An 18,280-nucleotide genomic window follows, 5' to 3' on the forward strand; every position below is an offset into this window, starting at 1 on the left:
TTAAGTAAATCACCGCCCAATTCCTATAAAGTTACCTCGTCAGTTGTAGCAGCTGCTAAGAGAGAAATAAACTCTTCTGACCTTTACTACAGTTAGCCAAATTTTCATATTATCAATGGAATAAAAAGAACAGTTCTCACCTGTTTCACAGGCCTCCTCTTCTACCCTCTTTCCAAAGTTTTACATTCCATATCCATTATTTTCCTGATGTCATATTACAGCTGACCCTTGAACAACATGCATCTGAACTGTGCATGTCCGCTTATACACGGAGTTTTTTCAATAAATACATACCACAGTACTACTCGATCCCCAGCTGGTTGAATCCCCGGACGTGGAACCATGGATATGAGAGTCAACCCTACACGTCTGTCAACTGCATGGGGTCAGCGGCCCCAAACCCCGAGTTGTTCAAGGGTCAACTGTAATTTTAAATTCCTTCTTTCCTCCCGTAGAGTCCATTTTAAGCTGTTCCAGGGAAACTACTAACCTACTTCAAGGTACTAAACTTCTGTGTCCTAACATTTAAAATACAATTGAAATGTTTATATTTTCTGACATTTTATTGCACAATATAAAAACTTGATTAAAATGCATTAAGAAACAACATCCTGATTCTTACTCATGTTTCTCTTCATATTTGTATGAAGTTTTCTCTTCTTACTAAAGAAACAACATTTTGTGTTTAACTGAACGCTAACTTAAAATGTTTGATAGGAAATAGCATAATTTATTTTAATATGTTCCAACTCAGTATGAAGGTGAGCAGTTTATTTCTGAAGGCTTAGATATTTTAACTATAGTTTATTATTGAAACAAACACTTTTTTTGGTCTCTTTCTTCACTTTTAATTTTTTTTTTAAATTATTCTTTAGTTCACAGTGTCATGGAAGTGTAAAATAAGACTGATAGAAACCACTCTAAAACATATGGCTTTATATACATAAAAAAATTCAATAATGTTGCCACAACCCCTAGTACAGCGTGATTCTTATTTATTTACTACTATCCAGAATAAACGTCTGTACATATTAAATGGTTCAAGTATATCTAGAGCAGTGCTTGTAAAAGTGAGGTCCCACTGCTATGTTAACGGGCATCTCTCTGAAGACCACTTCTAATTTCAACACAATTAAGGTAGAGTTCTAACAACTTTTTGATTTTACAATTTATCATACATTCTCCAATATTGTAAAATGCTCCAATGAGCCAAACACACAATTTAATTTACATCTACTTTAACATCCCTTTTGTACAGCACCAGTGGTTAAATTAAAAATGGATCTGACTAACCAGATGTCCTCTTCTGTTAGTTACAGTTTGTTATTTATTTCTTTAACATTAAAACCAAGTTGAAAACAAAGACAACTTGGGTCAAACTCTTTCACCTAAAATAAATAAACACTTCATCCACTTCACACTTAAATACCTAACTGTTTTCCTATAGTGTATGTTTCTCAGTAACAACTATACAATTCACTAAGCCAAAGACCAACTTCTTCTCTTTGACGAACTAGGCAAGTCGAATAGGATTCTCTAGGTTTGCTTTAAAACTTTCAAGAAACCTGGTAGCCAGCTCATCATCCACCACGCGGCTGTCACTCGACATCGTGACGGTGATGAGCTGGCGCTGCTGCAGCCTGTTGTTCCCCTCGTCATCCTGAGTGAGCTTCAGCACAGGTCGGAATCTCCCAACAGCCAAAATGCAGGCCTGAGGTGGGTTGATCACTGCGGTAAACTCATCGATGCCAAACATCCCCAAGTTGGAAATACTAGGGGAAAACAAAAAGCTCTGAAGGTGGCATTATCCTTAATCAAAGAAACTTTTCCCTGACTTATACATTTTTACTTTATTAAAAAATGTCACAGAACCTTACGCCAAGCTATTCAAAGACCAAAGACACAGACAAACAACACTATTTATAACAGTATTGAAAAAACAAGTACCAACACACATACAAATATTACATGTAACATAAACATTTATTCATCATTGAATTGGAAATCCCAGGCAGAGGAATATGGCAAGAAAAAGAAATATAAGGTATAAGAATTGGAAAAAAGAAAATAAAACTTTATTATTCACAGATGAATTGATTGTATACAAAGGAAATCAAAGCCTCCACAGATGAACTAGTAAGATTAGTAAATAACTTTAGCTAAGTTACTAGATAATAAATCAATATAAAACCTTACCTTATATCTCTATGTAAGTTGCTTTAACTAGGAAGTAAAATTTAACGTACCATTTACAGTAGCATAATCTAGAAATAAATCTAATGAAATTAGATAAGACCTCTAAACAAAAAATTACAAAACACAACTGAAAGAAATCACAGAACTAGGTAAACACTGTTTTATACTATGCTCATTCACGGGAAGACTCAATGCTATAAAGATGTCAATTCTCCTTAAACTGATCAAACAATTCAATGCAATCCAAATCAAAATCCCAGCAAGGTTTGTATATCTGTGTGTGTATGGATGAAAAATGACAAATTGATTCTAAAGTTTATTTGGAAATACAAAGCCAAGAAAACAATCTTGATGGAGGACAAAATTGGAAGACTTTCATCATCAGATATCAGAAGTTATAGTTTGCTGGTAACTAAGCAATGGAAGAAGAAACAGGCCAACTGAAAAAGAGAGAGCGAACACAGAAAAAGACCAAGCACACACGGTCATCTTCTCAATGCTACAGAGAAGTAATCTTTTTTCAATAATTGAGACTGAATCAATTAATTATCCATATGGGGAAAAAAGAGAATCTTGACCTTTACCTCCATATCATAGATAAAATCTAATTTCAGATGGATTGCAATCTACATGAGAAGTTATAAAGCTTCCAGAGGATAACATAGAAAAATAACTTCATGACTCTGGTATAGACAATAATTCCTAGCAGAAAACAAAGAATACTAACTATAAAGAAAAATACTGATAAATAGGACTTTATTAAAATTCAGAACTTCTGTTCATTAAAAAACATCATCAAGAGAGTTTCAAAGGCAAGGTACAAAATGGGAAAAGGTATTTGAAATAATATATATGCTACAAAAGTCTGTGTATCTGGGGAAAAAAAACTCCTATAAATCATTTTTTTAAATATTATAAATCATTTTTTAAAATAGACATAAGACTTCAACAGGCATTTAGCCTGATGAGTTACCAGATATCCAATGGCTGACAGATAACTGAAAACAGTATTCAAGATCATTAATTTGTATTTCCCTGACCAGAAAAAGTACCACTACATACCCCATGACTCAAAATTTAAAACCTAACAATACCAAGAGTTAACAAGAATGTGGAGCAATGGGGATTCCCATCCTATGTATGGGAATTATTTCACTCAACTTGATGGAAGTAAAAAATGGTATAACCATTTAGGAAAGCTATCAGGCAGGGTCTAGCAAAGCTATAAACCCAGCAATTCTACTTTCAGGGCTATACAACAACAGTATGTACATACGTTCACCAAAGACAGAAGAAGAATGTTCATGGTACCACTATTTGTAATAGCACCAAAGTGTAGACAACACAAATGCCCAGCAACAGTGAAGTGGATATCGGCATATTTATAGCGCATATTACACAATATTATAACTGCAATAATAAATAAGTGACTGCGTCACACAGTAACATGGTTAATCTCACAGACATTAACACTGAGTGAAAGAAGTCAGACACTGAGAAATACCTATTTATATAAAGATCAAAGCCAGCAAAACAAATCTTTGGTGTTAATTTTCACAACAGTGGTTACCCTGAGGGGGTGAGAATTAGGAAAGGTGAAGGGAGGCTTATGGGATGTATGCAAGTTACATTTAAACAAAAATAGAGCTGATAATAACTCGAGTCTAAGTGTTAATATTCTTCCCCAAAGTACCTTAAAATAAATCACAAGTAGAAAAAATATACAGTTGAGGTTTGTAAATCTACTGTATTTCAGACCCTGACTGTCATTCTGTGAACATCTGAATGGGTTAACTTAGCTAACCCTAATGGATTCCCACTAGCGTTGATACGAAAGCCTAACTAATCTGGGGACTATTTTCATGTATTCTATTGTCTAGATAAAAGTATGATATTTAGCTTACATTTTAAAAAATGTTTCAGAAAATAAACAGGCTGACAAGGATTTTGTAAGTCTTACATCTGTTTGATGCTACCAATAATTAAGAGATTAAATTTTACCTAAAAGAGCCTCCTTGGTATTCTTCAGGTAACAGTTTTCCATCTCTGGCTTTCTTTGATAGAGCCTAGGAAAGGACAAACAGAGAATGACCACCAGCACTACATTATACCTTTGATTTTTGTCACTTGAAATATTTGTACAGGACACACTCTCATCTCTGATATGCCTTGATTTGACTTTAAAAGAGACTTCATATATAGGTATATAATTTTCTCTAACACACTTTAAAAAATGAGTAAATTAGTGCACTGACAATCCAAGAAGCTAAACATGTAAATCAAAACTTTAGAAAAATAATTTCCCTTTAAAAAATTCTTCAAATATTGGAATTATCTTGTACAAGATGAAGACTGTTTCAGTGTTTTTATGTAAACAATGCAACTTTCTAATTTGCCTATAAAATTTTTCTTGTAAGACAGAGTATTATAAAAGTCATTCTTGTCAATCTAGTAGCTTTTATATAAATTATTCAGTGGTAACCATTTCACAACAAATATATTATTTTTTTATTTCAGTGTTTGCTTCTTTTTTACCCATACATATATATAACTTCAGAGAGTTGTAAAAAAGAAAAAAAAACATAGAATTTTATATTTACTTCTCCATAGTATAAGCATCTTCCATGTTGTTAGTCTTTGTAAGATTTTTTTAACATCTGTTTAATATTTTAAAACTGCATCTGCCATAATTCAGTCATTTCCCTGGTGGTGTAATTTGGATCATTTGTTTCTTTTGAATTATTTCATATAAATTCTCAGAAGAGGACTTAAAAAGCCCTAGAAAAGGAACATTTTTTTCCCCTTAGTTCTTGATACTATAGTGAAAGCATTTCTGAATGAGCTAGTCTAATTTACCCTGCCACAAGGAACATTAAGAATGTAATTATTTCATACCACTCTTAAAACTGATGTCTAAAAATTTACAGTAGGAAAGACAGATAACACTCTGAGAGTGAAATGAGGAAAAGCAGTTGAATTTTCTCTACATGTACATGCAATTAACTACATTTATCTTCACTTTTATTTTTCAGTGCTTCAAAAGCAAGAGGACAGAGATAGAGTCATTACAGGTGAAAAACTAATCAAGAATTACTCTATAAGGGGAAGAGCAGAGAAGAGCAAAGCTTTTGTCTTTTGGGTAGATGATCTATATCTGGGGATTACTTAATATTCTGTATTATATAACTAACATAGATACAACTATAATCACTATTGATAACTATTTAATTTTAAACTACAGATGATTTAATTTTTGAAAAATAAAACATTCTTTAAAAACCTAAAAATGATCTCAACCTATCACTGTGACTTACTGCCAAATGATTTATATTATTTGGATATAGTTACTTATAAAAATATTTGGATCCAAAATGAAAAATTAAGAGATGAATTTCGACTTATATAGTCCTCAGAGTATCACAAGTAGAGAGAACAATCTACAAATGCATTTTCCCTGCCTTAAGCAATGTAACTTCACGTGATTTGAACAGGCACATATCACATGAATTTTGAAAGGCATTTCTCTAAAAGCAGATGATCTCAACACAGCCTGATGAGTTACCAGGCTAAAACAAAAAACATATTGCAAGCACACATAATACACTTTAAAAAAAAATCTATACGGACCCCAAAAACATCAGCAGGGTATTCTTGTCAATGAACTCTGAACAGCTTGGAATAAGAATAGATTCTGATGAGGATTACTGGTTCTGAAAATAACTTAATTCTCACTGGTATATCCTGGTAATGTGAACTTAAAAATCAAAGCAAGTGTTCCCCGACACCCAGCTGACAGGACATAATAAAAGCTGACTAGTAAATATTTCTAAAATATACCACATGCCTTATTAATTCATTCAAAAAGTTTACTGGATACTAATGAGGTAAACTTTGCCTCTGCCTCTTGTGATTGTTATAATTAATTAAGAACAGCATGGGATCTAAGGCTTGTTACTATATTACTTTATTCAGGGAATACAAACCTGAACTTGGCTGAGGCATGCCTTTGGCCCCACATATTGACATCCTTGGGATTACTGAGGGTCAGGAAGTACTCAGAGCAGGTGTTCTTAACCTGGGGTCCATGGATAGATATTCAGGGACCCACAAAGTCCTTGAAAAATAATTTCAATAGAACAGTTTTTATTGAAAGTTTTCTTTTAAATAAATCCACTGAGCAACTACTATCTTCCAAACACCTTCTAGAATTAGATATATGGCAATGAACATAACAATCAGGAACATAAAAGGGTTGACAAATAAACAGACAAGGTAAATTCAAAGACTGATAAGCCATACGAAGACAAAAAACAGGGTGATGTAGGAAGTCACTCTAGCTATGGGAGCCACAGAAGGCCTAAGACAGGGGCACTTGAACTGATAAATGACTGCATTTAAACAAATCCTCACTTCCACTGCTTTCTAGATGCAGCACCATAGACGAATTTCTTAAAGGTGCTAAAACTCAAGTTTCCAACCGTAATACTGGGCTATTGGATTAAATGAAGTGCTTAGTGGAGTGCTGACCACAGATCGCAGAGCAAGAGAGAGAAGCAGGTGGAGTGGGAAGCTCAGATGAGCAGCCAGAGCACACACACAGCAAGCCTACGAGTCATCAGGAATTACAGAGAGTGCTCAAGGGCTACCAGTGGGACACTCCGAAGGGTTAGGATCGCCCTTCCCACTGCTGAGAGGCTGCTGACACTGCTTCCTTACCACCTCAACTTAGGTTCTTTTAAGATGCAAGGAACAGAGAATGCTAACACAGCTACTTTAAAAACTATGGATTGCAGGTAAATTGGGTAGAATCAAAGAAACCTTCTTATGATGGTTAATTTTTAACTCTACAGTTAAAGGAAATTCTAACACTACAGTTAAATCTAATCTCATTTGAACTTCACAAAAACACTGAAATATATGCATTCTTACTGCTGTTGAAAACCCTTTATGAAAAAAAGGCATGTAATATCCTAATAAACTAATCTCTTTAACTTTTGAATTTGCCAAATTATTACCACCTCTCAATTAAGAAAAACAGTTGCATTTTTATCTATAAAAACATTCTGCAAATCTTTCTAAAGAGGAGTGAAGAGAGACTTAAATATGTCAATTCCACTAAGATCACCTTTAAGATCCAACTAGATTCTAAACTAGATTAACTTGCATTCATTTATTTATTTGGGGCAAGTGAGTCTACACATTTATATACTGTCAGTTCCCCAAAGGAGTCTTATCTTCTACTTTTTATCCCCCTGGTAACTTTTTCTACCACTCAACATATCAGAGGTCCTTGACAAATGGAAAACAAAAAAATCACTTATCTAAATGAATCTAAAATTTTCAATGCTAACACTTCAAGATCTGTGATACTTCTGCCAAAAACAAAAAAACAAAAAACAAAAAACCCTTGGAAATTCATGAGGCTCTCAAAGCTGACCTATTGCTTGTGTTCCTGCTTATTCAATGTGATACTTTTAGTGAAATCTGATTCTTCCGTACTGGAGCTACAAAACTGCTTTTAAAGGAGCCCAGGAAAAATGAAGTACTTTTGCTTCTGGAATACTAAGTACTTTTTGATGGTCTCAATTCTAGGGAGGAAATGAATAAAATAAACCTTTAAGAATAAAATGCTGTGAAAAGTGAGGTCTATCCACTACCACTTTCATAGAAATAGAGTTTCAGCTTTAACTTTAAATTCTATCAAAATATCATCTTCAGAGTTGAATTTGAGACTTTGGGATATAAAGCATTCATCTAAAACTTGATGCTGTGGGCCCTAACTTATCTGCATATTATTTCTAAATATTTGAATGTTAAATGTTCTTAAAATGGGTTGTACCCAGATTAAAACTGAAAAACCTATATACATAATTGATAATCACTTAGAAATAACAAAAATATATATTACCACACACACGTATATCTCCCTCACAGTGTGACCATATCATACCAAGACTTTATCAGAAAGTAATTTCTAACATTCTGAAAGTACAGTATTTGTTAAGACCTACCTTTACAGAGACAGCAATTTCCTGTAGACCCTTAGCAGCAGCATCTTTTATAATTGGTGTAATTAGACCTTTATCTGTTGCCACAGCCACTGAAATGTCAATAAAGGGCAGTTGCTTTGGGCCCTCTCCATCCCAGCTTACATTAACACTCGGCATTTGCTAGAAAACAGCAATAGAAAAAACATGTTACTAAAGACCAAGGATGGTACAGAAAAATACCTAATATCACTATGCAGTTTTGAAAGTGAATATAGCTAGACTGAAGGAAAAAAAAAATTCAATTTGAAAAAACTGGCTTGGATCACTATATTAAATATTCTATGTTTGGGAAGAATAATTAAACATATCACCTGCTCTGAAGCAAGCTTGAGGAGATTCTGATGATGTACATGTTTTAATCTCTTTATAACATGGTTAAAAAAAAGGGCTCCCTTTGCTAAACCTGATATCTAGGAAGCATTTAATGACTGTTAACCTTCCTGCCTCATATGATGACCAACATGACCTTGAGGAGAAGAGAGGAGGGCAGAGGAGTAGTGACATTCCACCATATTATTCCTGTGGCATGAGGAAGCCTGGTTTTCTAGCATAGCCTTGGAAGATACTAGAAAGCTCTTAATAAATGACTTCTCTATTAAAGAGAGATTTCCTAGGCTTCATAAACACATGTTATATACTATATATGAGCATGTATATATTTAATATACATGCAACTACACTGAGGATGGAAAAAACCAGACGGAATGACTAAATGCTTGGAAACAGTGTGTATGGATAATGTTGCCAAATATTCTTAGGAGACAATGATGCTGAAAAACAGAAATTACAAGCTAATTTTTCTTCTCAAAAGTTCACTGCTTTCTACAGAATAAGATCCAGGCCTCCCAGCGTGTCTTTCAAACACAGCAACCCATTTGATTTCACCCAGTCTATCTAATGTTACTCCTGACCACTCCCCTAAGGTGAACTGTCACCCTACTCAGACTTCTCACTGCTGCTGTCCTACACCCACTTCCATTTCATCACTGCTCAACTGCTCTTTTCACTTCTCCACATTTCAAGGCGCAGCTCATTCATTAAACAATGCTACTATGTCAAAGAAATAAACAATTATGTCCCAACCCCTCAGAAGATTTTAAATTCTTCATAGACAACACTGAAATAAGAGGGGGGGGAACCTCATAATTGAAGACTATTTGACAAATCAATTAGAAAGTTGTATAACAAAAACCTCTGGGATAAAGCCTAAGTTGTATTCAAAGGAAAATTCATCTTAAACTTTCTTATTAATAAAAAATAATTATAATGAATTACACATTCATGTTTTCTAACAAAATATTTCTAGTGAGAATACAAATATGCAATAATACGCAATATGCAAAATATGCAATAAAAGTAACACAGAGTTCAGAATAAACCCAGGCACTGAGGACACTAAAATAATTGTAAGAAGCAAATTCAAATGACTCTGGGCTAATAAGTTTGGAAATCCATGAAATAAATGATTTTCTTGGAATATATAAATTTCTAAAATTGATTCAAAAATAGCTTGCTAATCGTGTGGTAAAAAAAAATGAGAAAGTTGCCAGAGCCTCCTCCTCAAAATAGAACTAGCCTCCCATATTTTCACTGGTAAACTCTATAAAACTTTGAGAAATAAAAATCTTTATAATATTGAAATAAGCACAGAAAAAGGAAAGGGAAAAATGTATCCAAATTCATTTTATGAAGGCAATGATTTAAAAAAAAAAAAGCATGAAAAAAGCTAGCATAGAATTTACATAATTACTTATGGCTTCTGATGCAAAATCATAAAATGAAATATTAACAAACAGCTAATGATCCTGAGGGATTCACCTGAAGAAGGCAAGAATGACTCATAATCAGAAAAACCATTAATATAATTCAAAATATCATTTGGTCAAAAAGAAAAACCATATGAACATTTAGATACCAAATGGCTGAAAAGGCATGCCTTTAAAATTCTTTATTATTGCACTGTCCAAGATGTAAAAGTGAATTCCTTATAAATGTGTTTGAAATACAGCACTTAATAAACAGTGATCCAGAAAATAGCCTAGAAAGAAGAAAGAAGGCATCACAGCAAACGGTGCTGAGCGGGACGTCAGAAGCCTGGGTCCAGAGTTTACATCTGGAGCCAGACACTGCTGAGCTGCAGGCTCGCAAGTTCGCTTGCCTTCCTGCCACCCCCCGCTGGAATGCCGCTAGGTTTCCTGAACTCAATTTGTCCAAAACTCTAGATTTCTTGCCTCATACCCGCTCCTCTCCCATTTTCCCAATCTTAGGACAGGGAAAATTCCATTCCTTCCACTGGTTGGGGCAAAATCCTTGTCCCTTCTCTCACCCTCCACATCCGATCCATCAGCAAATCCTGCTGGCTCTGCTTCTGGAACATAACCGGCTGTCTCCATGTGACCCAGCTCTGCCCAAGCCGCGGTCATCCCCCAGCCTTCCAGGAGAGAGCACTGCCTCTGCCTGGCTTCCTGAGGCCATGCTCCGCACAACCCCCGCAGCAGGCTCTCCTCCTTCTTTTTAAAGTTTAAGTCAGATAGTGTTAGTCCTTTGCTCAAAGCGCTCCAAAGACATCCTTCTCATTCATAATTGAATCCCTACTCCTTACCATGGCCACTAAGGACTCATGTACTTCGGGGCTCCCTCAACTCCATCTTTTTTCATGTTGAATCTCACCTCCTACCTCCCCACTCTGGCTAACTCCACTCTAGGCTCCCTTCATCCCCAGAGCCATGACGCTGAGTGACACGATCAGCTCCTCACAGCCTCTGTGTCTGCTGTCCCCTCTGCCCAGAGCACTCCTCCCCCAAGACCTACGTGGCTCTCTCCCTCTCTGCCAGCCTTGTCTCCGTTATCACCCTGCCAGAGAGGCCTTCCTTGCTGAATTTTTGAAAATAACCCCCTTCCCCTGCTTTCTTTTTCTCCTCAGCGCTTTCACTACCTGATATATGTATGTTTGTCTCTCCCTACTAGACTGTAAGCCCCACGAGAGCAGAAAATATATAGGCTTTTGTTCACTGCTATACTGCTAAGGCCTAATATTTAGTACAAGCTAGGGGATCAATTAGTATTTGTGGAATAAATGGTCTTTATTCTGCTATAATTCATTGTAAGCCTTTTTGATTCTCAATTACTTCATCTGTAAAACTGAGAGTAAGATTAAACAATAGAATATTTTTAGCATTAAAATTACAAAATTGTTGTGACTTAAAAATAAGAGTTCTATTTATGATGTAAAATCTCAAGACACGAGACCACTTTAGCAGCTAAAATTATTTGGGGGTTTGCTACTTACTTTAAGGGTAACAGCCGCTGCCTTGATGATGAAATCATTCACTGATACTTTAATGTCATCTGAAAGAAAACAAGCATATTAAAATTAGCATTCATCATACAACTTTAAAATTAACCATTATGATTGCAAACTTCTAAATTATGTACTGACAAACGAAAAATTTTACAGGTTTTTGTTTGTTTGCTTAGTTATAAGGTTCTCTCAAGTAGAAAAAGTTTCATTATATGAGGTCCCAGATAAATAATACTAACCATAAATGTAAAAGTTTACTCTTGGGCCTGATTACAATTCTTTTATATTGTTCAGATATCATATGTAAGAACTTGAAGGATACACATTATAACCATAATCAGAAAGAAAAGAACCAACTCCTGGGTCTCTAAAAAGACAAATGGTCTCTCTCAGAGGCCTGTATAGCCAGGAAGTTTACAAGATGATTCATTTTTTTCCACATCCTTCTCAAATGTTTGTATCTTGTTCATGCTTTATAATAGACTGATTATATCAGAACAGTGGTGCATGTAGTCACTTTAAAGAAACAAATACATACGTAGAAAGAGAGAAAGGGAATGCTCAGAAATTTTTTTACTAATGAGCTGTATGATGAAAAAATTTAAGACCATTACATTAAATAAGGGTTGCTTTTTAACAAAACAGGATATAGCAAATGCCAAAGATGAAGCAATGCTGGCATGGATCCTAACGTAATGAATAACATGAGGTTCTCTGTCTACTTCTATGGTGAATTCATTTAAATCAATTTCCTTCCACTATACATAATGATTTTAAGATAAAGCTGGGATCCCTCCCTTCCCAAAGAGCTGATCATAACTAAAGCATTTGATTTATACCTTTGCTTTTCCCAGTGAGTATGAAACTATTAGAAAATGTAAACTACCATTTGATTCTTTATTGCAAGAACTTCAAGAAAAAGACTTGAAGATCAAAATCTAGTCGATGGAATGTGGCAGAATACACACATCCTGTTACTGCAGTATCACGGAATTTTACGTGAACAATAGCTCATTTCAAAGGCATGCTAAGATTTCAGAAAGCGATGAGATGTAGTACTACAAACCTAATACTGCCAAGCTGTCATGGTAACTGCCAGCTGCTCTTCCAATACACAGCTCTTATAATTCAGATTTCCAGAAACACAAACATTTTTGTTTATTTAAAATCCCTTTGGGAGCAGAAATAGAAACGCATTTCCAGTGCTTAGACTTTTAATGATAACCACAAACAAAAGATCTGGTCTGCATAAATTTTGATATGCAGACATCGTATTTTATGAACTCATTATGCTTACCTCTCCTGCCTCTCTCAGCCTCCTCACTTTATCTACTGTCCACCGGTATCCAGAGTGAAGACTTCTCAAAACACCTGCCAGCTGATGATTTCCAAATCTACTGCCCAAGTCCACAGTCCTCACCTAAAATTCCCTGCCCCCATCATACTCCTACATTTGATCACTTTCTTCAGCTTGAAACACTTTCTCTCTCCGACTGTGTCAGTAGACTCTCCTGGTTTTATTCCACTCTCTGTTCACTCATGTTCAAGTCCCTTCCTCTCATGCTAACGACCTGCCTGGTGAGAACTTCAGTTCCATGGTTCTGAGACCATCTATATGACAGTGATTCCTCCTGTCCCCAGTCCTGATGTATACGGAGTTTCAGACTCATATCCACTTTCTCACATGACGTTTCCACTTACATGTCTAATAGGCATCTCAAATCTAACATGTGCAAAGGAGATTTTGTTCCCAAGATCCTTTACTTTTTAAATGAAATTTAAAACACACTGAAAAAAATTTTTTATTACGGAAATTTTCAAACATGCTGGAAGGAGACCATTGGTGACATTAAGAAGACAGTATGAAACATTACGAATATAAAATATTCTTATTTGTATATTGTTACAAAATAAAGTGTGAAATACGCATACAGAATGCTATATACTATAATCTTACATAAGAAAGAAGAGTGGAGATACTTGGATAATGTGGGCTCTTTGAAGACTTGCCAGAAAATTCCTAATTGAAAGGACATACCAAAACTGGATCATGCAAAGATACTACTGTAATCCACACCCCCACTGAAATAGCACTGTTTCTGGCCTCATGAACGAAAGGAACCAGGAAAATTATTCCCATAATAATTTCTATGTCATACCTAAGCGTCATTTGAGACTAAAAGGGCAGTTTCCAGGGTTTACTTCTTGAATATTTTATTGACCATTCTCTCTGAAATAGCTTTTCATTTGGTTCCTTGAACTTTTAAAAGCTGTCAAGTTGGAAAGCCTGTACCTAAGCTGATTTATCAGTTCTGCTTTCACTTAGCATGTAAAGAAAAAATCACAAGAGAAAGCTGTGCCCATCCTAGTAGGGTGGGAGGAAAAGCAAGATAGGAAGAAAGTTTTATAGTATTCTGGATAGATTAAACCAGCCATAGCATTCCCTGAAGCCAAAGCCCAATCCAGAGCAAGGCCTTAACTCTCTATAATTCTGTGAAGGCTGAGAGAGGAGAGGAAGCTACAGAAGAGAAGTGTGAAGCTAGCAGTGGTTGGTTCATGAGGTTTAAGGAAAGAAGCCATCTCCATAACATAAATGTGTAAGGAAACAGCAAGCGCTGTAGATGAAACAACCTTCTATTGAAAACAGATGCCATCTAGGACTTCCATAGCTGGAGAGGAGAAGTCAATGCCTGGCTTCAAAGGACAGGCTGACTCTCTTGTTAGACAGCTGGTGATGTTAGGTTGAAGCCAATGCTCATTTACCATTCTGAAACTCCTAGGGCCCTTAAGAATGATGCTAAATCTACTTTGCCTGTGCTCTATAAATGGAACAACAAAGCCTGGATGATAGCGTATCTCTTTAAAACATGGTATCCTGAACATTTTAAGCCCACTGTGGAGACCTACTGTTCATAAAAAAGATTTCTTTCAAAATATTATTGCTCACTGACAATGCACTTGGTCACCCAGGAGCTCTGATGGAAATCAGACAAGATTAATGTTGTTTTCATGCCTGCTAAAAATCCATCATGTAGCCCATGGATCAAGGAATAATTTCAACTTTCAAGTCTTATTAAAGAAGTACATTTCATAAGGCTATATATAGCTGCCATAGACAATGATTCCTTTGATGGATCTGGGCAAAGTCAATTGAAAAACCTTCTGGAGAGGATTCACCGTCCAGATGTCATTAAGGACATTCATAATTCATGGAAAGAGGTAGAAATATCAACATTAACAGGGGTTTGGAAGTTGATTCCAATCCTCATGGATGACTTGGAGGGGTTCAAGACTTCAATGGAGGGAGTAACTGCAGGTATGGTACAAGTAACAAGAGAATCAGAATTAGAAGTGGAGTCTGAAGATACAACTAAACTGCTATAATCTCATGATAAAACTTGAATGGATGAGGACTTGCTTCTTATGGATGAGCAAAGAAAGAGGTTTCCTGAGCTGTAATTTACTCCTGGTGAGGATGCTGTGAAGACTGTTGAAATGACAACGAAGGATTTAGAACATGACATAAACTTAGCTGACAAGGCAGCAGCAGGGTTTGAGTAGACTGACTCCACTTCTGAAAGAAGCTCTACGCTGGGTAAAATGTTACAAAGCAGCACTGCCGCTACAGAGAACCATTTGTGAAAGGAGAGTCAATTAGTGCAGCAAAATTCATCGTTGTCTTATTTTTAAAAATTGCCACAGCCACCCCAACCTTTAGCAACCACCGCCTTGATCAGTCAGCAGACATCAATATTGAGGGAAGACTCTCCACCTGCAAAAAGACTGACTCACTGAAGGCTCAGATGATGGTTAGCATTTTTAGCAATAAAGTATTTTTAGACATAATGCCATTGCACACTTAACAGACCGTAGTGTAGTGCAATGTAACTTTTATATGTACTTGGAAACAAACAAACAAAATGTGTGGCTCGCTCTATTGAAATATTTGCTTTATTGTGGTGGTCTAGAGCCGAACCTGTGTTATGTGTGAGATATAAAGATACAGCTACATTAAGAATGAAGAAGACATAACTTGAAAACACTAATGCCCACATACACATCAGACAAAGAAGGTTTGAGGATAATGAATATTATACCAGCAACAGATAGGATATTGTATGATGAGTCTATTCATCAAGAAAATACAAAAATCCTAAATGTGTAAGTGCCTATTAACAGACCTTCAAAATACATGAAGAAAAACAGACAAAACTAAGAGGGGAAACAGACAAATCTACAGTTAAAATTAAATATTTTAATGTTCTTCTTTCAAGAATTAATAAGACAAAAAAATAGGAAGTCAGTAAGGGTATACGAGACAAGAATAATTCTATCAACCAACTTCACCTAACTGACATTTATAGAATGCTCCTCAAAAGTAAACCATACATTCTTTTCAAGTACACATGAAATAAGATAGACCCTATTATAGTAACAGAGAACAAACCTGACTCCATATTGGACCTATTCCTTTATCTCTAACCTTTGTGCTGTTGCCTGTGCTTAGTCATTCATGTTGGCTCAGCACTTTTGTAAAAGAATGATGTCTATGGCATGACATATAGATAACAGCCCTTTCTCAATGCTCTACTTCCCAGGCTTGACATTTAAAAGTATAACACTTTTCCATTTATCAGGAGATAAAAGGTTGCAGAACAGAAAATAACAACTGTCTTGTTGGGAGTTTATAGGAACACTGTGATCAGACCCACACAGACACTGTAAGAACAAAGGATTCCAGCACTAAGAAGTCTGCAACACCCAGTCACACACCAACCCTTTTAGTATAAAAGAAGCCTGAATTCTAACCCAAGTAAAATGGTTCTTTGGGACACTAGTCTGCCATCTTTTTGGTCTGCTGGCTTTCTGAATAAAATCATTCTTACTTGCCCCAACACCTCATCTCTTGATTTACTGGCTGTCCTGCAATGCTAAGTATGAGCTTGGTAACATTATGACTATAAAATTAATTAGTAACATTATGACTATAAATCTCAACAAATTTATAAAGATTTAAATCATACAAAGCATGTTCTCTAAACACAACTGAGTTAAACTAGAAATCATAAAAGAAAGATAACTGAAAAGCCCCTGAGTATTTGGAAATTAAACTTATGCTTCTAAATGATGAATCAAAACAGAAATCACAAGGGAAATAAGAAAACACCTAGAATCGAATGGGAAGGAAAATGAAACATGTCAAAAATTATGGGATACAGCTAGCATTGCTTAAAGAGAACTTAAAAGCATATGCTTATACTAGAAATAAAATTTATTATGTTATATTGATATCAATTTTCACCTTAAGAAACTAGGGTGGGGGAAAGCAAATTAAACCCAAAGCAAATAGAAAAAAGGAAACAGTAAAGGTGAGAGCAGAAATCAATAAAAACAAAATTATAGAAATAGAAAGTTAATAACATTAAATACTGGTTCTTTGAAGAGATCAATAAAATTGATAAACCTCTAGCCAGACTGATCAAGAAAGTTAGAAGACAAATTATTAATATATAAAATGATGACCTCACTTCAGATTGCAGTCATCTTTTGGTGTCCAGGGGAAACTAGTTTCAAGATATCCCTCCGATACCAAAATCCGAGATGCTCAAGTCCGTTACAGGAAATGGTGCAGTACTTGCATATAACCTACACACATTCTCCTGTGTACTTTAAATCATCTCTAGAATACTTATAATACCTAATACAATGTAAATACTATGCAAACAGTTGCCAGTGTGTGGCAAATTCAAGTTTTGCTTTTTCGAACTTCATATAAAAAAATACAATTTCCACCTATGGTTGGTTTAATCCATGATGCAAAAGCTGTGGATATGAAGGAATGTATATAGTGATGTTAGAAGTACAGTAAGGTAATATTATGATCAACTTTATGCCAATAAATTTGATTAGATGACAAACAAATTCCATGAAAAACACAAAACTATCAAATTTCATTCAAGAAGAAATAAATAACTCTTATCTATTTTAAAAACTGAATTTGCAGTTAAAAATCTCCCCATAAAGAAAACAGTAGGCCTAAATAGCTTCACTGGTAAATCCCACCAAATAATTAAAAAAGAAACAAAACCAATTCTACTCAAAACTTTTCCAGAAAACAAAGGAGTAAGAAATACAGCCCAACTCATTCTGCAATCTGATAACAAACCCCCAAAAATTCTCAATAAAGGAAAAACCACAGGCCAGTATTTCTCATGTGCATAGGTGTAAAAATTCTTGGCAAAAATTTAGAAAGTGGGATCAAGCAATATATGAAAAAATTAATGATTAAGTAAGCTTTCATCACTCATTAATGAGGAATCACTTAGGTAAACAAAGTTGATTCAACATCTGGAAATCAACCTAATTCACCATATTAACAGGGAAAGGAAAGATTATCTCAAGAGATGCACAAAAAGTATTTGACAAAATTCAGCATCCATTCATGCTTAAAATTCTCAGCAAATTAGGAAAATAAATTTCCTCAACATGAAGAAAGTTACCTTCCCCAAAACCAACAGTTAACATTAAAGACAAATGTTTTCCCCTAAGATCCAGAACAAGGCAAGAATGTTTGATTTCACCACTTATATTTATCCCTGTAACAGAGGTCCTAGACAGTGCAATAAGGCAAGAAAATGAAATAAAAGCCAAAAACTGCAAAGAAAAAATAAAACATCAGTTCATACTAAAAATTTATGTCTCTCAGCAACCTTAGTTTTAACTGATTTACAGG

At 35.3% G+C, this 18,280-nt stretch overlaps 1 protein-coding gene across 3 annotated transcripts in view; it reads right to left on the reverse strand.

The window, feature by feature from the left end:
- Positions 1 to 919: 919 nt before the first annotated feature.
- The window catches only part of PDHX (pyruvate dehydrogenase complex component X), a 65,858-nt gene continuing 48,497 nt past the window's right edge, over positions 920 to 18,280 (reverse strand). The window contains exons 8-11 of one of the 3 annotated variants that reach the window (XM_010964687.3): positions 11,536 to 11,594; positions 8,208 to 8,366; positions 4,198 to 4,262; positions 920 to 1,772 (exon numbers count right to left, since the gene is read on the reverse strand). In XM_010964687.3, the coding sequence (XP_010962989.2) occupies positions 1,514 to 1,772; positions 4,198 to 4,262; positions 8,208 to 8,366; positions 11,536 to 11,594 (542 nt within the window). In that variant the 3' untranslated portion in view covers positions 920 to 1,513. Of the gene's footprint in view, positions 1,773 to 1,964; positions 2,637 to 4,197; positions 4,263 to 6,161; positions 6,311 to 8,207; positions 8,367 to 11,535; positions 11,595 to 18,280 lie in introns of those variants that run through there. The other 2 variants (XM_045523750.2, XM_074372178.1) reach the window with 2 other exon arrangements.

Source organism: Camelus bactrianus, chromosome 10 (genome assembly GCF_048773025.1).
Source record: "Camelus bactrianus isolate YW-2024 breed Bactrian camel chromosome 10, ASM4877302v1, whole genome shotgun sequence".
In the NCBI taxonomy this organism is placed as follows: Eukaryota; Metazoa; Chordata; class Mammalia; order Artiodactyla; family Camelidae; genus Camelus; species Camelus bactrianus.